Here is a 22,361-nt window from a genome sequence, read left to right on the forward strand (position 1 = left end):
ACATTTGGTCATCTCCATTGAGGCTCTTTGTAACTGGCAGAAAAGAACCTACCTGAAATAAACCCAAGTGTATGTGCAAACATAATAGTGATAAAGAAGATTATAGATTCTCAATCAATATCTTCCAAATGAGAGAATTCATAAATGAATGAAAAGTTAAATAGGTTAATGAGCAGATAGTTTTTTATTGGTGCATATAAGTTATACAGAATAGTGGATTTCATTGTATCATTTTGTATATGTATGTAACAGTTTATTAAGAGGGAAGTATAGCTGGGCGCAGTGGCTGGAGGCTGAGGCAGGAGGATCTCGAGTTTGAAGCCAGCCTCAGCAACAGCGAGGTGCTAAGCAACTCAGTGAGACCCTGTCTCTAACTAAAATACAAAATAGAACTGGGGGTGTGGCTCAGTGGTTGAGTGCCCCTGGAGTTCAATTCCCAGTACCAAAAAATAACAGGGAGAAGTATAAGCAACATAATTAATACACGTGAGGTCTGTAGAACAGTGCTTGGTACATGTTAAGTCCTCAATATATTTAGCTATTGTTATTCTTATAATACTGTTTTTTAAATTAAGAGTAACAATATCATCTAAACTTATAGTTAATTTAAAGAGTAAGGAAATACCAATTTTGTGTTTTTTAAATTGAGATTAAAAATAAGCGGACCAACATTTTGACAACATGGGTACTTTTTTACAGGTAGTTGCCAAGTGACTTGACCAAAAACAATTAGGGAGAAAGTCACTTAGTATAAGAAATGATCAAAATAATTACTTCTAGATACACATTGTTGCAGTATTGTTATTTGTACTATGGAGATGGTACCTGTAACATTTTTTTCAGGTTAAGTTACTTTTCTTTTTTTCCATTTTTAAAAGATTTTCAGATTTTTTCCTTTTCCTCTCTTTCCCCTTCTTTTCTGCAATTAGTTCTTCCCTTCTCTGTTTGTGACAAGGAAAAACATCTAAATGCGCAATAATAGGGAATTTACTGGAATGTGTTAATCTTCTAACAATGGGGGGGGGAACCCCAAACCAATAGAAGGAATTGAAAACTGCCCTGTGGTATAGCAAAATTTCCAAGACTAGAAAAAGGAGTGGCTAGCTTTAGACATTTTCAATAAAATTGCTGTTTAAACAGATGATTGTGTTGACCAATTTGCTTTGGGCTACATTGTCTAGACCTTTAGACTCATAATTTTTCCATAAAGGGAAAAATCAGAAATGCGGTCAGAGATTTACATGCAATAATATTGGTCCCAAGTTAGCAATGACACACACACCCAAAACCCATAAAACATAATGCCCATCATTAGAAGGATGGCTCAGCTGGAGGGTAAAGATCTAGGAACAGGTAGAAACACTGTTTCTTTCTTCATATTTTGGTTTGGAACTCCTTACTATAATTACTTAATTTGTTTAGCAAATTCTCTTAGACTGAGAATTTGAGTGCATTTCTTGAAAAGTCATTATATTATAGTTTGTGAAATAGATCCCCCAAAGAAATGTGAAAGCATTTATTACAGCTCTGACATGGGCATTAAGTTGTTTCCACTTGTTTCTAGGAAGGGCAGTCTGGTGACAGAAGCAGTAGCACTCAGGAATAAATGGGCAGCAGTTATCTTGTGAAGGGAGCAGTGGCAGAATTCAAGATATTCCCTTTGCCACGCTCACATATAGCAATGTAGCATACTCTTTTTCTTGGGAAGATGTTTTAAAGCCACATGGCTTCCATATGGAAGCAATTTCATCTCCTAATTAAGATCACATTTGTGAATAAAAGCAGAGGAAGGAAGCCAGCTTGACAAGGGTATCATACTAAAAGCCCGGGTAACTGGAAAGTCTTTGAAGGACGTAAAATGAAGGTAGTTTGAGTTTGGAAGGAAATGATTTTATAGACCTAGTTTTGTCTTGGTTGTTTTGTGGTTGTTATTGGAATGGTGTCTGAGACTCATTAAGGGTTTGGTTCTGACATATTTATAGAGAAAGAGACACAAGGCTCTCCTGCATTTGGTAGCACCCCTGTTGCTGTAGGTTAGGAAAATTCACCCTTAACCTCTTATGAAGAGTTACATTACTTATGTTCTAGAAGCTTTCTTGTATGTTATTTGAACCATGTGATTATAAGTCATTAGGCTCTTCTATAGACTAAACTCTTTAAAGGAAAGTTTCTTAAATACTTTCTTTTTAAAAAATATTTTTTTTTTTTAGTTATAGGTGGACACAATATCTTTATTTTATTTTTATGTGGTGCTGAGGATCTAACCTGGTGCCTCACGCATGGTAGGCGAGCACTCTATCTATGAGCCACAACCTCAGCCCTCCTAAATACTTTCAACCAAGAATTATGATATGGGAAGAAAGAAGAAGGAAGAATAGTTTGGGATTTTAGTACCTGTGCAAGCATTATTAATCAGAACAAAAACAGAGAAAAGGAGAAAGTAAACAATTTCACTGATGGAATTTAAGTGCATTAGTTCTGTCCATGCTGAAACAGATTTGTAGAGGAATGTTCTATTTTAGTTTGTCATGGCCCAATTTGTTTCAATCCTATGGAAATAGATAATTGATAGCTAAGTTTCAACAAAAAAAGCAATGATTTATTTAAATTCCCATTCCACTTTGAGGGTGTATTAATAGTTTAATACTATACATAAAAATAAACAGAATACAGGAAAGAATGTACCAAATTTTGATGTTTCTTTATGCTTGGAAATCAGCAGTGTATGTAATAAAAAAAACTAAATCCAGGTTTTTCAAAGTGTATTGGAGGCTGTCATTTTTATCTTTGAGTTAAGTGAACATAATTTACAGTGCTATTTCAACAGAGTTATGATGGAAGATCAAAAATTTTAAAAATTGGGGGCTGGGGATGTGGCTCAAGCGGTAGCGCGCTCGCCTGGCATGCGTGCGGCCCGGGTTCGATCCTCAGCACCACATACCAACAAAGATGTTGTGTCCGCCGAGAACTAAAAAATAAATATTAAAAATTCTAAAAAAAAAAAAAAAAAAAAAAAAATTTTAAAAATTGACCTGCTTTTCAAAAAATGTGTATATTTGTATATATGTGTGCACCTACTCACATACTCATGGGAACAGCTTTCAACTGAGTTTTATCTTATTATAAATTAAGTAGAATAATATACATTTAGTTTAGAGGGGTTGGGACAGTCATTTACTCAAGACATGTGATATTGAAATCCTCAGTGATCCAAATTTCAATACAAAAGAATACTAAAATCAGAATTCTATTTTAGGATATAGATGTAGTGAAAAATACCTCTAAAATCAATTTAAAAATTCCCTTTAGCCTTTTTCACACTCTGAGGCAATAGGATATATTTCTGGCTTTATAATATCGCTCATTGCTGGGTGTAGTGTGCAAGCCTGTAATCCCAGTGACTCAGGAGGCTGGGGAAAGAGGATTGCAAGTTCGAGACCAGACTCGGAAATTTAGCCAGGCCCTAAGCAACTTAGGGAGACCTTGTCTCAAAAATTGTAAGAAGGGCTGGGGATGTGGCTCAGTGGGAAAGTTCCCTAGTGCTAAACAACAACAAAAAAACAAAAAGTTCTTGATTTTCATTTAAAATTTTCAAATGAATGCATAAAATGAAAACAGAATGCTCTATGTGTGCATGGTTGGGTGTGTGTGTCTGCATTTATTTGTGTAGTCTTAGGTAGATTACTAGTTTTGAGATAATGTGGCTTTGTTTGAGAAGCTAAAGGCAGGAATAAAAGAAGAAAAATAGCCAGCCCAGGAGGGCAAGATTTATGGCTAAAGCTGAGGGCAAAACAGAGGGAGTTAACCAGTAGCCCCCCACTAGCTCCCCACTGCCCTAGTTGTCCTCCCTCACCCCAGCTACAGTCTCACTCCTCAGTAACTCCAGTCTGAGAAATTAAAAGAGAATTTTTTACAAATTAAAGTATGAAGGAAAAACATTAATTTTCTGACCCAGAACTTCAAACCCAGAAGTAGACTTAAACATCAGCAAGTGTCCCTACAAAGTTTTCAGATGAATGAACTAAACTTTGTTAGTCAGCAGGGGAAGCAATATCAGAGACTGCTGATTTCAGTTCAAGGTTATTTTTTTCCATATTCTGAGAGAATACTAGTAAATAATCAGCCAAGAACCTCTCTGTGATTAATCTCTTTGCTGTAGGCAAAGACATGCTTCTGCCATTGGGGCAGAGATTGATAAAGATGCTTAAACCAAACAGGCATCCTTTGTTTGAAAGTTGATATTGCCCAAGTTGAAGAGTCATTTGATATTATGTAAAGTTTACCCTGGATCTTTTTAGAGGTAACTTTAGACGTCTTCACCAGGAAGAAAAAAAAAAAACAAAAAAAAAAACCAACCACCAGTCTCTTTCCAGATGGTGCCATGCACACCTAATCACCTAATGATCCTAGATCCTGTGTCGCTTGTGAGCTGCCCTTGTTTTATGTATGCTTCAAGCTCTTCAGATTGATTGTGAATCTTTGGCCCTGGGTTGCACTTGATGTCACAGATCTTTCTGGTTTCATTTATGTATGCACAGGGGAATTTGCCTTGCCAGTCTTTGAAGCTGTACCAGTGCAGCATGACCTTGTAAGCCATGTAAAACCCCATTAGACCATTTTATTTATTTTATTTTTATTAGTTCATTTTAGTTAGAGATAGCATTTGGATTCATTTTAACATAATTACACAACCATGGAGTAGAATTTGCTACCAGACCATTTTAAAGCCCAAAGCCTTGATAGGTGACATAAGAAAGGAAAAAGGTCTACTGATAATCAACATTACTTATTTAATTTATAATTCTAATTTAATGTACAGACCATACTAAATTCACTTGTCCTGAAGAGTGGCATTTTGCTACATATAGATATTGATGAATATCCTAGATATACTGTCAAAAATATATGGGATTTTCCATTGTGAAACATCATTTGATAAATATTTATTGAATCTGGGTGCAGTGGTACACATCTGTAATCCCAGGAGCTCAGGAGATTGAGGAAGAAGGATCATTAGTTCAAAGCCAACCTCAGCAACTTAGTGAGTTCTATGCAACTTAGTGGGACCCTGTTTCAAAATAAAAAAAAAAATAAAAAAGGGGCTAAGGATGTGGCTCAGTGGTTAAGCACCCCTGGGTTCAATCCCTAGTACCAAATAAATAAAAAATAAATATTTGTTGAATATCTACTATGTGACAGATAAATTGCCCCTGAGAATTCAGTGATAAAGGCATGAATGTCCTTGTTCTCATGGAACTTATGTAATTATTCTCTGCAAAATTATGTCCTTATCAATGGTGGTAAATAATTCTGGGTTCTGTATTCTCTTTTTGTGTATGTATAAATGCTTTTTTTTTTTTTTTTTTTTTTTTGGTACCAGAGATTGAACCCAAGGGCACTGAACCACTGAGCACATCCACATCCCATTTGGTATTTTATTTAGAGACAGGGTCTCACTGAGTTGCTTAGCACCTTGCCATTGCTGGGGCTGGCTTTGAACTCCTGATCCTCCTGTCTCAGCCTCTGGAGCCACTGGATTACAGGCGTGCACCTCTGGGTCCAGCTATAAATATATATTTTTTTCTTTTTTGGGATTGAACTGAGGATTGAACCCAGGGGTGCTTAACTGATACCGCTAGTTAGAGTCCAGCTTCCCCACATGTTGAAGTTTGAACATTAGAGAAGCACGCAGAGGCAAGCATATGAAGCAGGGTTTATTTAGAAAGGGTAACATAGAGGGAGAAGGGGGCCATAGCTGGTATCCTGGTATCCCAAGAGGCGAGGTGTTCTGCCCTTTTTATATGTCCTAGGCTTCCTGTGTTCTCCTGCCCTCTTCCCCCCTTATCTCTCTCCTTCCTCTGTTTGTGACTAGGCCGGGGATGCTCAGTGGAGTGGCCAAAAGGTGGGAAACAGGTGGGAGCAGGATGGAGCAGCCCAGGACACATTAATTAACAACCTTATAGCTCCCTGTGGGAAGGGACAATTCCTGGGACAGGTTACCTTGGCAACAGGTTGGAGCAGGGGCAGGTTCTTGATAAGGGTGGGGAGGGACTCTGAAGTAATTAACATTTCAATCCCTCAGGGGACAGTCTCCAACTTCCCTGACTCACTCAAAATTGGCCTCCTTGACCCAACCTGACTCGATTTACCTATCTACACTGACTGCCTATCTAATTCTGGCTTCATAACCACTGAGCCACATCCCCAGCCCTTTTTTATATTTTATTTAGAGACAGGGTCTGGCTGAGTTGCTTAATGCCTCCCTGAGTTGCTGAGGCTGGCTTTGAACTCACAATCCTCCTGTCTCAGCCTCCCAAGCTGCTGGGATTGCAGGTGTGCGCCAACGTGCCTGGCTATAAATTCATTTTTAAATTTTTTTTTTTGGTTGTAGTTGGACACAATATCTTTATTATTTATTTATTTTTGTATGGTGCTTGTAAAGGTAAAATTTCCAAGCTGATTCTAAGCTGCAAGAGTCTGAGTTAAAGTGTAAAAGACTGGGGATTGTAAAGTTTCTAAATTGAAAGGCTTGGGCTAAAAAAAGAAAATAATAGACCAGGTATTGTTAAAATTCCTCTGCAACTCCCGGAACCTGTAATCTCTGTAGCTGTTAGGACAATACCTGAACTGCTCAGTAATATTTCCATTGAATCCCTGGTTGTTTATTAGCTAAGGGCTCCAAATAGCTCAGTAGGAAAACATCCAGGCCACCAAACCAATCAGTTTAAATGTGTACCCCACTTAGTAGTGACCAATCACCCCTGCCCAGACTGTTCCCGCCAATAAATGTACTAATCAGGGCTCAGGGTTGTTGTTCAATTTTCCCGCGCCTCAAGATGATTTGTTCTGATGTATGCAAAGCCCCCCACCCTCTCCAAAAAGTGTACTTAAGCTCTGCTTGACCTCTGCTCTGGGCTCTGGGCTGCTCTCCTTTCCTGAGTGAGCCTTGAGCCCCAGCATGCTGGTTCAATAAACTCCCTCCTGCCTATTGCATGAAGCTGGTCTCTTGTGTGGTCTCTTCCTCCGACGCTCCGCCGGACCCTTACAGTGCTGAGAATCAAACCCAGTGCCTCACGCATGAGAGGCAAGCATTCTACCACTGAGCTACTGTTACCGCTGTTGACCGGTGACGAGTTCTTGCTCCCCGATGTTGAAGAATAACACCAAAGAAGTACGCCGAGGCAAGGCCAGAGTAGAAATTAGGAATTTATTAAAGGACAGAAGAAAAGACTTCTCCCGGAAGAAGAAGGGGACCCAAAAGGTGGAATCCAGTTAGCGGACAATGTGTTCCCCTTTTTATAGGTTTGGTGATGTAATGTAGGTGGGAAGGGTTTGGGACACAGGAGTAATCTGGTCATTTCCGAGTCAAGTTTGCTGTTCATTAGCACTTCTTTGGGATGAGCTATCTCCAAATCTGTTGGGGGCTGTATCCTGGGCTTCATTAACATTTCTTTGGGATGGGCTGTCTTCGAATCCGTTGGGGGATGTTCATTAACATTTCTTCCAGGTGGACTTTGGCCTAGGGCCTTTTCGGAACTTTATTAACACTCCATGAGTTGTCCTGTTTTCCCTGAGTCATTCCCAGCATGGCCTCCATTTTAGATTTCACTCGATATTAGACCCGATTTACCTAACTACACTGACTACCTAACTTTAAATCTGGCTTCACTACAACCCCAGCCCTATAAATGCATTTTAAAGTAAGTTTTTTATTAAAATATAAACACAGAAAAGTACACACATCAAGTGTACATCTCAGAGAATTTTCTTCACCAAGTGTCCGCACCAATGAAACTAGCAGCCAGATCAAGAAGCAGAATGTTTCCAGTGGCCCCCAAACCCCGTTTTTTAAACTCTGTCCAGTTACTAACTTTCCTAAGGTAGACGCTTTTCTGACTTCTGACACCATAGGTTAATTCCATCTTGTTCTGAACCTTACAGGAATGAAATCACATGCTGCTTGCTTCATTTGCTCAATATTTTGCTTGTGAGATTGCTCTGATTTATTCCATGTAGTTAGGTTTATTATCCTCCCTGCTCTATAGTATTTCACTGTATAAGTACAATACAATTCATTTATCCATTCTGCTGTTACAGACATATGGGATATTTTCAGTTTGTGTCTATTCTCCACAGTGCTGCTATTAAAATCCTTGTGCATGTCTTTAGGTGAATATTTAAATTGGGTGTACACCTGTGAGTTGGATTGTTCAGTCAAAGGTTATGCATATATTCATCCCAACTATATACCACTAAGCAGTTTTCCAAAGTGTTTGTACCAAATTATACTGCATTAGCAGTGTATGAACATTCCAGTTACTCCACATCCTTGACAAGCTAACTCATTTTTGTGTGAATTTCTTTTTTATTTATTTTTAGTTTTAGGTGGACACAATATCTTTATTTTTTTTAATGTGGTGCTGAGGATCGAACTCAGTGCCTTATGCATGCTAGGTGAGCACTCTACCACTGAGCCACAATCCCAGCCCCTAATTTTTGTATGACTTTTTAAGCTACAAAAGAAAAAAAGAAAAGAAAGATAAACTAGAGCCACTAGGGCTTTGTGATAAGTAATGAGACATCATAAAGTTTATAGCAAAAGTGCTAATCCCCTTATATTTTGGTCTGTACCAATGATTCTGTATGGCATTATATTGAATCACAAACTCTACTTAACTGTTGATGGAATCAAAGACACCATTTACAATGAAAAATTCTCCAAAACTTTGCCTTTCTTATATTTGGAGTTGGTGCTTTTACAAGCCAGCAGTAGCAGACTAACTTTTTGGGCAAAAGAGCCAAATGAGAAAAAATAATATATATAAGCCACTTTTTCGAATTTCAAAGTGGAAATGGCTTTATGGAGTCCTGGGGAAGAACCATACATTTGGATGTGAGATAAATTACTATATCAAGTGGAAGATTAAAAATGAGAAATGTGGAGTAACTTTTTAGCCAGTAAAATATTAACACTGGGGGTCAGGCATAGTGGCACACGCCTGTAATCCCAACACTTGAGAGGCTGAGGTGGGAGGATTACAAGTTTGAGGCCAGCCTCACCAACTTAATGAGGCCCTAAGCAACTTAGCAAGGCCCTCTCTCAAAATAAAAACTAAAAAGGGCTGGGGATGTGGCTTATGGCTCAGTGGTTAAGCATCCCTGGGTTCAATTTCTAGTATAAAAAAAAAGTTTTATATATATGCATGTGTGTGTGTGTGTGTGTGTGTGTGTGTGTGTGTAATATGAAAATACACACGTACATACACATTGGGCCATATTTGGGAAGTGGCTGTAGGGAGACATCTGTTATTCTTTTCAATTAGCTTGTAAAGCTAGGAGGGCTAACTTCTGGAACAAGACCCTTAAGAGGAGCTATATTAGCAGCCCACCCTGCCTTAATAGCACCTCCCTAGGAGGAACCATAAATGTAATAAATCTGAGCCTGGACCTATTACAGAAGGGCCCCTTATTCTGCTGGGGTGTGGCTCAGTGGTAGAGTACTTGTCTAGTATGTATGAGTCCCTGGGTTCCATACCCAGTGACCTTATACTTAGAAAAATGCTGATGGTTTCCTTTCTCTTTTCAGTCCAAGGTTTACACTCGCACACCAACCTTATATTTGGACTTCAAATTGGACCAAGGAGCAAAGCATTCCCAACCTATTCCTGAAGGTATGATGGGTTCTGAGGTTTAGTAATCTTGTCAAGGAAAAAAGAAAAGAAAAGAAAGAAAGAAAGAAAGAAGAAAGAAAGAAAGAAAGAAAGAAAGAAAGAAAGAAAGAAAGAAAGAAAGAAAGAAAGAAAGAAAGAAAGAAAGAAAGAAAACAAGGGTCTACTTTCTCTGGAATGCTGTTCTTTATAAACAAAAATCCTATGAAATTTATTAATGTTTAATGATGTTTAAATTAGCAAATGTTGGGACCTTTCAAGTTAAGAAAAGCAGGAAGAATTTATAGAATGTTGGGGCCTGACCTTCTGGGTCATACCTCTCAATTTACAAGTGTAGACACCAAGGCACATTTGAAACTTGGTCAAGGCCGTGTCAAGACTTAATGGATGAGGTAGGGCAAGTAAATTACCCATATTTCCTGACTTCTGGCCCCTATTAACTCACAATATTTCTGGAGGCAATTTCTGAACTTTGTTACTTAAGAACAAATGCATACTTGATTGCAAGGCAGGTTTTGCTTGATATAGGTATGGCTATGGAAGGCTAACCTTTGAGATGACATTTAAATCCAAAGAATCATTAGAACACTCTCAAGTATTTAAGGTCAATTTTATTTTTAAAAATGGCTAGGGCTGGGAGTGTAGTTCCATGGCAGAGTACTTGCCTAGCACGTGCAAGGCCCTGAGTTCCATCCCCAAAACTGCAAAAACAAAGAAAAGCAAAAGGTTACACTCAAGGTCATTGTTCATCAAATTTAAATGCACACTATACATGAGTTTTATGATAGTAAGTGTAAGAGCTTATGTGCTTTAACTGTTGTGTATAATATTTTTTGCTTCTACCTTTTTTAAAAAAAATCTATTTTTTTATTTATATATGACAGTGGAATGCATTAAAATTCTTATTACACATACAGAGCACAATTTTTTTAAAAGAGAGAGAGAATTTTTTAATATTTATTATTTTTAGTTTTCGGTGGACACAACATCTTTATTTTATTTGTATGTGGTGCTGAGGATCAAACCCAGCACCCTGCGCAAGTCAGGCGAGTGTGTTACCTCTTGAGCCACATCCCCAGCCCCTAGAGCACAATTTTTCATATCTTTGGTTGTATACAAAGTATATTCACACCAATTCGTGTCTTCATACCTGTACTTTGGATAATAATGATCATCACATCCCACCATCATTAATAATTCCATGCCCCCTCTCTTCCCCTCCAACCCCTCTGCCCTATCTAGAGTTCATTTATTCCTCTCCTCCCATGTTCCCAACTTTTTTTTTTTTTTTTTTTTTTTTTGGTGCTGGGGATTGAACCCAGGGTCTTGTGCATGCGAGGCAAGCACTCTACCAACTGAGCTATATCCCCAGTCCTTGTTTTTACTTTTTTTTTTTTTTTTTTTTTTTTTTTAGAGAGGAGAGAGAGAGAGAAGAGAGAGAGTTTTTTAATATTTATTTTTTAGTTTTTGGCAGACACAACATCTTTGTTTGTATGTGGTGCTGAGGATCGAACCCAGGCCGCAGGCATGCCAGGCAAGTGCGCTACTGCTTGAGCCACATCCCCAGCCCTTTTGTTTTTACTTTTGATATTTGCTTCCCTTCATCCTTTTTGTCCTTTATCCACCTGTAGCACTGCCCTTTCTCTCTGTATAGCCCAGATATATCCTGGAATGAAATCTTGCTATATTTATCACCACACTTATTTTCTACATTAACATATGTGTGCATGCAGATATATGCATATATAGGGTTATTTTGTCATTGCTTTATTAAAATGAAGTCACATTATACTTTTTTGCATCTTTTTTTTTTTTGACTGAACAATATCTTGTGGAAATCTTTCCTAATTTACTCATATGGATCCTTTTAGCAGTGATGTTCTACATTGTGGGCTTACGATGATGCATTTAGCTATTTCTTATCAGTGGGTATTCACTTTATTCCTAGCATCTGACTACTGCAAACTAGTCTGCAGTAAACACCCTTTTACATTTGTCTTCCCATATGGGGATTTATTTTAATGGGACAGGTTTCCAGGGATAGTCACAGGTTTGTACATGTTTAATTTTAAAAAACATTGTCAGATCGCAGTAAAAAATGGCAGCTTTACTTTCTTTTTTTTGGGGGGAGGTACCACGGATTGAACTCAGGGGCACTCACTCAACCACTGAGCCACATCCCCAACCTTATTTTGTATTTTATTTTTAGACAGGATCTTACTAAGTTGCTTAGTGCCTGGCTAACTTGCTGAGGCTGTCTTTGAACTTGTGATCCTCTTGCCTCAGCCTCTCAAGCTGCTGGGATTACAGGTGTGCGCCACCACACCTGGCCCGGCAGCTCTACTTTCTATCAGCAGTATTACAGTTTCTCAATGACCCCATCAGCAGAAGGTATATAGTTCATGTTCATTTTGGCTTTGCTCTTAGCTGTCACCCCTGTATTGCCTCATGAGAGAATGGGTGTATGCCCATTTGCAAGTCTGTGTTGGTATTTTCTTGTCATTATGAATTTTAAACCTAAGATTTGTTTACAAACACATTTTTGGAGGGATTGAAGCAAGAAAACTAAGACATTACTTCTAGTTAGTGAGTTCCATCTTTTTCAGTCTCTCTCCCTCTCTCTTATTTCTCATGTGTGCTTGCTTTTCTCTCTCTCTCTCTCTCTCTCTCTGTCTCTCTCTCTCTCTCTCTCTCTCTCTCTCTCTCTCTCTTTCTCTCTCATATGCACCCACACATCCATGCTTCCATTGAATTAGGTGACAAATTCAATGTTTGAGACTTTACTATCTAGTACTATCTAGTACTTTACTATCTAGTACTTGTCTAATTAATTCAAGTATTATAAAGTATTTATTTGCAGATTTGATGATCTCAGTTGCCTGAAGTCAGACACACTGGATATAACCTTATGCTGTACAAATTTTATTATGATGTCATTCAACTCAAGGTTACCCTTTGTCTTTTATTTATTTACTTGTTTTTTTTACCACTTTTTCAGGTCAAATTCCACCACAAACTCCAAGGACTGTCTAAATTTATTTTATTTGGATGCTTTGTTGCATCAAATATTCCTTGAACTGTGAAGAGCATTGGCTGGATCCTTGACATGTTTTGTTTATAGTATTTTGATGATTTTTGTTACTCATGGTAAAGGGATTTGACATGGATATCTGGGTTATGTTTGGCTTTTGGCATACACTTTGGAGTCTGATTTAATGTCAACTTGGTTGTATCATTACCAGATTAATTGGATAGAAATAGAAGTACATACTGCTACCATCCCATCCCTGATACCAACAAAATGCCTATGTCCCAAGGGAAACCCTGTTAAGGGAGCCCAGAACCATTTTTCATGAATCAGGATAGGGTTTATCTGAATTCCTTCCCATAAATAGTATTAGAATTGATTTTTACCATTGCTTATTTCCTTTGGGCTAGGCACGGTTCTGTTAGGTTGTGCTAATCTCACAGAAACAGATGTTTTATACAGTGATGATTTGGAAGACAGTTGATATCAGAAATTGAGCTGGACTGTGCATCACTTACAAAGAATCCAATTTGTCGAGTCTCTGACAGTACCAGATTCCTTTCATATTGGCCACACGTTTTTCATATTAGTTCTTGGCTAAAATAAGAATAAGTGTGGTTCTTTCATAGTGACTTTTACCATCTCTTGCAAGGCAATCTGATTTTTCTTGTATAAACTGATACACAGATAATATTATCAGTCATCATACATTATGAAGGACATAAATCTGTGTTTCTAGGAAAAGTATCAATCTTTTCCAAGAAATTTATGCCTTCTGGTCCTCATGTCCCCTTTGTCTTCTGACTGACTACATCAAAGTTTGGCCCTCAGTAGCCACTCTGTTTATTTTCTCCATCTTCCTTCATAACATCTCTGCTTCTGGGTACTTAAAAGCATGATATGGAATGTTAAAAATGGAGACATGTTGTAGTATGGAAAAAGTTGGATTTTGTGAATCTTTTGTTTCCCTTACCATATAACTTTTTTGTGGGTACCAGGAATTAAACCCAGGGTCACTTAACCACTGAGCCACATCCCCAGCCCCTTTTTATATTTTATTTAGAGACAGGGTCTGGTTGAGTTGCTAAGGGCCTTGCTAAGTTGCTGAGGCTGGCTTTGAACTCTTAGTTCTCCTGCCTTAGCCTCCTGAGCCACTGGGATTACAGGCACCACCATGCCTGACCCACCTTATAACTTTTCTTTTGAATATTTGTAGGTAAATAAATAATTTATTTAGAGTACGTATAGTCAATTCCTTTGTGGTAGGCAGATTAATGCCCCCCCACACACCAGATATTTATATCCTAGTCCCCAGAACCTACGAATATGTTATGTGGCAAAAGGGACTCTGCAGATATGACTCAATGAAGATTCTGGAGATGGAGAGTGTTATATTTTGGATTACTGTCTCTCAAAGGCTATGTTCGTTGAAGGTTTGGTCCCTAGTCGGTAGCACTATTGGGAGGTAGTAGACACTTTAGGAGCTTGGGTGTAATGGGAGCAAATTAGGTCACTGTGCATGTGTCCTAGAATGAGATATTGGGACCCTGGGTCCTCTTATTCTTCTCTTTTTCACTTCCTGGTTGCCATGAGGTGAGCAGCCTTAAGGCTCTGCTGTGTACTCCTGCCATGATATTTTGCCTTGCCACAGGCCTGAAAGCAAAATGGTCAACTGAGCATGGACTGAAGTCATGAGCCAAAATAATTTTTCCTCTTCTAAAGTCAATTATCTGAGGTATTTTGTGGCAGTAATGGAAAGCTGACTAATACAGAGAGATTAAACTGGATAAGTTTAGGTAGGTACAGTGTCATCATAAGAGTCCGTATACATGAAAAATGAAGACAGAGAAGTCACAGAGAAGCAGGGAGGACAATAGAAGCTGTGATGTGATTGTGATTTATTGGAGCAGCAATAGGAAACTAACATAACCTCCTAAATATTGTCAATATATTTTTGATTCTGTGTTTACCTTTAAAGGGAGAGAGAAAGGAAAGGAGCCATATTTTAATTTTTTTTTTTTTTTTTTTTTTTTAGAGAGAGAGAGAGAGAGAGAGAGAGAGAGAGAATTTTTTTTTTCAAATATTTATTTTTCACTTTTCGGCGGACACAACATCTTTGTTTGTATGTGGTGCTGAGGATTGAACCCGGGCCGCACGCCTGCCAGACGAGTGCGCTACCTCTTGAGCCACATCCCCAGCCCGCCATATTTTAATCTGATTTAAAAAGTAGATTTTAGGGCTGGGGATATAGCTCACTTGGTAGAGTGCTTGCCCTGCATGCACAAGGCCCTGGGTTCAATCCCCAGCACCACAAAAATAAATGAATAAATAAAGTAGATTTTAATGCTCTCCATCAATAACTACTTGGTAAGTCACATTAAGCTATATTTAAATAAATCTTATTGTATTCGTTAACTATATGCTGTATAACAAAATTACCCCAAAACTTGGTGCCTTGAGGCAACATGTATTATCTCACAGTGTCTCACAACTTGGCTGTGTTCTCTGGCCCAGAGACTATTACAAGGCTGCAATAAAGATATCAGCCAAGACTGAAGTTATGAGCCTCACCTGGAAGGATGCACTTCCAAACTTGTATGAGTTTGGAAGTGCATCCTTCCAGGTAATCATACTTATGTGATTGTTGGCAGCAATCGGTTTCTAGAGGATGGTTGGTTAGAGTCTGTTCTCTGTTCCTTGCCACATGGCCTCTCCATAGGACAGCTGTTACAGTTTAGATTTTGAATGTCCCACTTTAACCTTTTTTCAGTGATGCTGGGGATTGAACCCAGGGCCTTGTGCATGTGAGGCAAGCACTCTACCAACTGGGCTATATCCCCAGCCCCTTGAATGCCCCTTTAAAAGCTCATGTGTTGAAAGCATGATCCCCAAAGTAGCAAGGTTCATGAGGACTCTGACCTCATCAAATGGATTAATCCACTCATAGCTGAATGGACTACTAAGATGTAGGGCCTCACTGGAGGAAGAAGGTCACTAGGGACATAATCTGGAAGAGTTTTATCTTCTCCCCAGCCCCGCCCCCCTCCCCATCTGCCATGAGCTGAGTGGCTTTCTTTCACCATGCTGTTTCTGCCTTGGAGCCAGCTAATCTCAAAAGTGACATCCTATCACTTTTGCTATATTCTATTGATTAGAAGCAAGTCACTAGGTGCAGTCCACACTCAGTGGGTGACACAGGGCAATATTAGGAGGCAGAAATCATGGTGTCATAGTCAACTGCAACATTTATGATCTTGGTTAAAAGTATAATGCATTTTTCCATAAGGTCAATGACTCAAAAATGAGTAGTGATTTTTTTTGTTTTGTTTTGTTTTTGTTTTTTTCTGTGCTGGTAACTGAACCTAGGGCTTCATGCATGCTAGGTAAGCATTCTACCACTAATCCATACCCCAACCCCCTTTTGATTTTTTAAAACATGATTTGAATGAGTCTGAAGAAATACATGGCGAGTTTTCCTCAGAGTTCCTGCCTAAATGTCTTTTCTTGGTTATTCTTTACTGTTAAGGAGAATAACATGAATGATTCATGTGATTTTTTAGATTTGGGGGTATTTCCATAGAGACAGTGAAAGCTGATTTTATTCACCACTCCAAATACATGATTTAAGTCATGGATAGTTTTTTGCAAAGCTTTCTACTTAGAATATTCATCAGTTTCCCTCATACTTAAATATACGCATAATATTTATGGATGTAAATCAATAAGACTTCAGAGCAGTGATGAATGGGAACCAGAAGCTGAAATGTAAAATTATCCATCAAGAAGTTTTATATCATTTTTCTTTGGGTAGGTTGTCCATGCTTTTTCATATTGATTTCCAGGAGCTCTTTATATATGCATAATACTAATTATTATCAGTTATTTGTATTGCAAATATGTTCTCCCTTTTGCCTTTTCACTCTTCTATACTATTATATCTTCTATATTTTAATAAATAAGAAGTCTTTAAGTGTATGGATCTATTCCTTAATGATTAGTGCTTTCTATGGCTTCTTTAGTATTCAATACCTAACTCAAGATTATGAAAGTGTTCACTAACAAAATGCTTTGTTATTTTGCCTTTCATATAGATGTATTTACTCACCTGGAATTAATTTTCTTTTTAAAATTATTTTTAATTGACAGATAAAATTGTATGTATTTATCATACACAACTTGATTTTTGAAGTATATCTTTATTTATATATATTGTAGAATAACTAAATCTAGCTAATTAACATACATTATGTAGTTATCATTTTGTTAAGAACAGTTAACACTTTTCAAGAATACAATACATTATTATTAAATATAATGAATGTAATGTGAAAATAGATTTTTTTTTTTTTTTTTTTTTTGGTACCAAGGATTGAACTCAGGGACACTTGACCACTGAGCCACATTCCCAGCCCTATTTTTAGAGACAGGGTCTCACTGAGTTGTTTACCACTTCGCTTTTGCTGAGGCTGGCTTTGAACTCATGATCCTCCTGCCTCAGCTTCCTGAGCCTCTGGGACTACAGGCATGTGCCACTGTGCCCAGCTGAAAGTAGATCTTTTAAACCTTTTAATACTAACTGAAATTTGTATGTTTTGATGGAATTGGTTTTCATGTATGGTGAGATACAATTGCATTTTTTAAAATATAATTTTGATATAGAGGAGAAAGTGGCAAAAAACCAGAGATGAGTAATATCATGAACTAATCATCATAGCTAACATTTATTAAGTACCTCCTGTTTGCCAGAAACTGTTCTGAGAACTTTACCCATATTATCATCTGCAATCCTCACAATCCCATGAGGTAAGGAATGGGATGGTTTCAGTTTTCAGATGAGGAAACTGAGGTACAAAGAGATTAAGTAATTTACTCAAGATCAATTAGCTAGTGAGTGTTAAGTATGAGATTCTAACCCACATGGTCTGACTTTTCACTATGATTCTTAACTGCCATCTTGTCCTGCACACACAAAAAAAATATTAATGGATCTTTAGTGATTAGTACTCTATTAGTAGTGCCTTGGGCATATTGGAAAATAATCCCAAGATTTTTCACATAGGTTAAAAAATTAGTATTCTTGAAAAATTTTTTAGAAATTTCAGTGAGTAAATAATTTTCACCAATTTAAAAATTGTATTGTTTTCCCAATATGTCATCTTTAGAAGCAAACAGTTTAAATGGATAATCAGTGTAAAGTAAGAAACTATTCTAAGAATTTAAACATATTTCAAGTTTTACAGAGGTGTGTTTTTTCATATTTTGTACATACTATTTAAAAATCCTTTTCCCTTAAAAAATAGTCAACTGTCTAAATATGTCCTAAGATAATCTTAGGTGGTATTTATGACATTCCCTCCTAATTTCCAGTTTCTATTGTTTTCTGAGCCTTTATTTAATGCTCAAAATTCTGTATATTTTAGAACTTAATATTCTATAAACTTTGCTTTAACCTTAATTTAAGTGCTTAAAATCATTTCTATTTTATAGCTTGTTATGTAATTTTGTGATTATGTCTACAAATTTGAATTATTTTCTAGGCAATTGGAAAACCAATAGGAAATACTGTATAGTTGAGGAGACAAATTCTTTTGAAATAAAACCAAGAAATAGTAGGAACATATATTACTTTAAATAAAAATTATATTAAATGTCTTCTTAGTTCCAAAAAAAAAAAGTCAATGTTTCTATGTAGGGTTTAATCTTTAAAGAGCAATATATGCTCCCAGGGGATTCTAATATATTTTCTTCTTGCTATTTTATTGGCAAGAAACTAGTCTGCAGAGTTTATCCTGTAGTAGGCTAGGCTCCATTCAGGGCATACAGAAGGTTGTCTTCTGAGAACACTGTGCAGAGCTTATATTGTTAACACGTTTTTCTTTCAAAGTGTTAAATTTTATTTATTTCCCAGTTTTTCTGTTAGCCTTTGAGCAACAAATATTCATTATTATAAATGTGAACCAAACTGTTACATTTTTTTTCTAAAATAGAGGATCTTTACAGATGACTCTTGATGTTATATGCCCAAGGTTTAGAAGCAAAGCCTGTAAAATAATCAATGATTATTCTGTAATGCATGAAATATATCTATTTTCTTTCTTTTTGGTACTGGGGATTGAGCCAGGGACACTTTACCATTGACTACTGAGCTACATCTCCAGCCTTTTTTTTTCTTTTTAATTTGAAACAGGGTCTTGCTGTTGGCTATGAACTTGAGATCCTCCTGCCTTAGCCTCCCAAGTTGTTGGCATTACAGGTGTATGTCACTGTGCCTGGCTCTACATGTATTATATTCGGAGTATATTTTATTCTGGAAAGCCAGTTGTCTCAAGTGTAATTACTTGTGTAGCATGCAATACAGGTGGGCATTTTATTATCAGGGTCACCAAATTTGGCAAAATGGGCATTTGCTTGTTTTCTTTGGATGGAATTCCTGCAAATTCATGTAATAACCTCTTTCCTAGATTGCAGAGCCACAAAGTTGAGATCTCTGTGTGTCACCTTTCTTGCTATTTATGGATAGTTATAAGATGGGGGTTAAATGACTATTTCAGGCAGACTTGTCGATCTTATAGTTGCTGTATGACCAGAAATCCTGACTTATGTCACCAATTCTAGACTGCAGTGTTCAATGGGACACAGACAGCATCTTAAATGCCATAGGGAGCTTGATGAGGACGTTTTGGAAAACAGTTCCAAAATGTAGAGCTCTTAATTCTGTTTTTGGGAAACAGGACCCTGCCAAACATTGCTCAGTGTCTTGTGCAATCTGCTGCTTGGCTTGGTGTTGACAGGGATGCAGTGGGGAACGTGTGGTCATCTCTGTAGCTGTGATCCTTCTCTGTCCTGGGTCATAGCCTCATCAGATGTGTATAACCTCCTTTTCTGCAAGAATTTGAAGCAAAGTAGAAAGTAAAGGAATGGGCAGGAAAGGGAAATGACATTTAAAAAAGTACCTCTTAAGTGTCAGGCGTGGTATAGAGAACGAAGAAAGCATATAACACACGTCTGCATGTGAAAATTTATATATTTGTACAGAGATGCACCCAGTGCCACTTAATTATCATAATAGCCCTGTGTTGTACCTATTTTTTTTCCCTTATTTTACAAAGCAGGAGACAGGTTTGAAGAAGTTTAGAGTCTGGTCCTAGGTTTCCCCATGAATGTTGTGTGGATTTTTATACCTACACTTTCTGACTGTGATCATGTGTTCATTTTTGTTGTTTTCTAGTTACGTGGTTGGTTGGTTTTCTCTTGCTCCACAAAGCTCCCTTTGTGGAACTGCTGCCCTGCTCTCCTTTCACCCCTCCCCAGGAAAGGTATGCTGGGTTAGAATTAAATATAGAGGCAAAATAATCAGAGGCTCCATGCTAATGGAGAAGAGGAGCAAGACCAAATTGAGAAGAATCTGCCAGCTTTAGATGTTTGGGAGAACAGGAAGTCATTGAAGGTTTTGGGAGTTAGGGGTTGGTGTTTTTGGATTTTTGATGGTTCTGGGGATTGAACCCAGGGGCCCTCTACATCCCCAGCCCTTTTCAAAAAAATTTTACTTTTTTAAAAATTAGTTTTTTTTTTGTTTTTTTTGGTTTTTTTTTTTGGTAGTAGGGATTAAATCCCAGGACATTTTACTACTGAGCTATATCTTCAACCCTTTTTGTTTTTTGAGACAGGGTCTCTCTAAGTTTCCCAGACTGGCCCTCAGCTTGTGATCCTCCTATCTCAGCCTCCTGAGTCACTGGGATTACAGGCCTGCACCATCACACCTGGCTGCACTTGAAGCGTTTTAATTGGGGCTTCTAGAAAGTTCCAATTTGCTATGTGTAGAAAACAAATTGGGGCCAGTTAGGGGACATTTCTTTTACCTGTATAGTTTAGTCTTAAAAGAAAAGGGGTGGAGAATGTAGTTCAGTGGTACAGTGCTTGTATGAGGCCCCAAGTTCAATCTCCAGTACATGCATACACACACACACACACACACACACACACACGTACATATACACACACATACACAAAGTGAAATAAATGTGTTCATTATTTCATACTTTGTATGCTTCCATATTTTTTTTTTAAAAAGGCAAAGTATTGAAAATAAATGAAAATTCTTCTCTAAAAGGGGAAGGGGATTAGCAAACAATCTGGTCTAATGATGAGGGATCAGCAAACAAACCTGAACTGAGGGACTTTCTACAAAATAACTGGTCTGTACTTTTAATGACACATACACACACACACACACAAACAAAACAAAACAAAACAAAACAAAACCTGAAGGTCTGTTTCAGATGGAAGAAGGTTAGATGTGATCACTAACCAGAGCATGTTACCCTGAGTGGATCCTTTCGTAGAAATTTGTTTTTCTTATCTCCATAAAAGATATTATTCTGAAAATTACAACAATTTGAATATGTAGATAATGATAATGTATCAATGTTAATTGCATAATTTTTTATAAAAGCCACTTTACTTGGGCTTGGGGTTGTATGTAGCTCAGTGGTAGAGTGCTTGTTTAGCACATGTGAGGCACTGGGTTCCATCCTCAGCATCACATAAAAAATAAATAAATAAATAAAATGAAGGTGTTTTAAAAAAGATCCAGGTGTGGTGGCGCATCGCCTCTAATTCCAGCAGCTCCGGAGCCTGAGGCAGGAAGATTGTGAGTTCAAAGCCAGCCTCAGCAACAGCAAGGTGCTAAGCAACTCAGTGAGACCCTGTCTCTAACTAAAATACAAAATAGGGCTGGGGATGTGGCTCAGTGGTTGAGTGCCCCTGAGTTCAATCCCTGGGTACCCCCACTTCCCAAAAAAGAGGGGAAGGGGATTAGCAAACAATCTGGTCTAATGATGAGGGAAATGATGTAGGAAAATATCCTTATTTTTAGAGAATACATATTGAAAATTATTTCAGGGTAAGAGGCATCATGTATTATTTAGAAGTATTTTGGGAAAAATGACATTTATACCAAGAAAAATGATAAAGTATGATAACATGTTGGCTTTTGGGGAATCTGGGTAAATGGTATACAGTAATTCTCTGTATTATTTTTGCAGCTTTTCTGTATGTATAAATAAAGATTTAAAAATAATTTGGTGAAATGAGGAGAGGACCAAACATCTCTGCCTCCTGTCCCAGGAAGTCAGGCATTAAGTCCATGGTGAGGTATTTGCCTGTGGAAACTTAATGCAAGGACTTCTGGGGCAGATTTTCAGGAACCACGGCTGTTTTGAGGTCTGGCAACCAGTGTGACCCAGAATTGGATTCTCTTCTTGGCTCCTTTACCCTCTCCTCTCCTCCCAAGAGCTGACTTCTATTATGGATTTGGTGTGTCACCAGACCATGTTTTTCTACTTTTTATCTAGATACATGTATCTGTAAATTCACTGGAATAATGAACTCTTAAGACTGAGAAGGGCCCTGCCCGGTTGGTGCATGCCTGTAATCCCAGTGGCTCCTATAATCCCAGTGGCTCGGGAGATAAAGCAGGAAGATCGCAAGTTCAAAGCCAGCCTCAGCAATTTAGCAAGACCCTGTCTCAAAATAAAAATAAAAAGAGTTGTAATGTGGCTCAGGGGTTAAGCGCCCCTGGGTTCAAGCCCAGATTAAAAACAAAAAAAGACTGAGGAAGAGGGAAATGATCTAGATTAAGCCAAGGAATGTAATTAAAAAAAAAA

At 37.8% G+C, this 22,361-nt stretch overlaps 1 protein-coding gene across 2 annotated transcripts in view; it reads left to right on the forward strand.

The window, feature by feature from the left end:
- Window positions 1-22,361, forward strand: part of Pir (pirin) — a 103,968-nt gene that overhangs the window by 52,978 nt on the left and 28,629 nt on the right. For both annotated transcript variants that reach the window (XM_026396730.2, XM_026396729.2), the window contains exon 6: window positions 9,587-9,671. In XM_026396730.2, the coding sequence (XP_026252515.1) occupies window positions 9,587-9,671 (85 nt within the window). The remainder of the gene's footprint in view (window positions 1-9,586; window positions 9,672-22,361) is intronic.

This window comes from Urocitellus parryii, chromosome X (genome assembly GCF_045843805.1).
Source record: "Urocitellus parryii isolate mUroPar1 chromosome X, mUroPar1.hap1, whole genome shotgun sequence".
Lineage (NCBI taxonomy): Eukaryota > Metazoa > Chordata > Mammalia > Rodentia > Sciuridae > Urocitellus > Urocitellus parryii.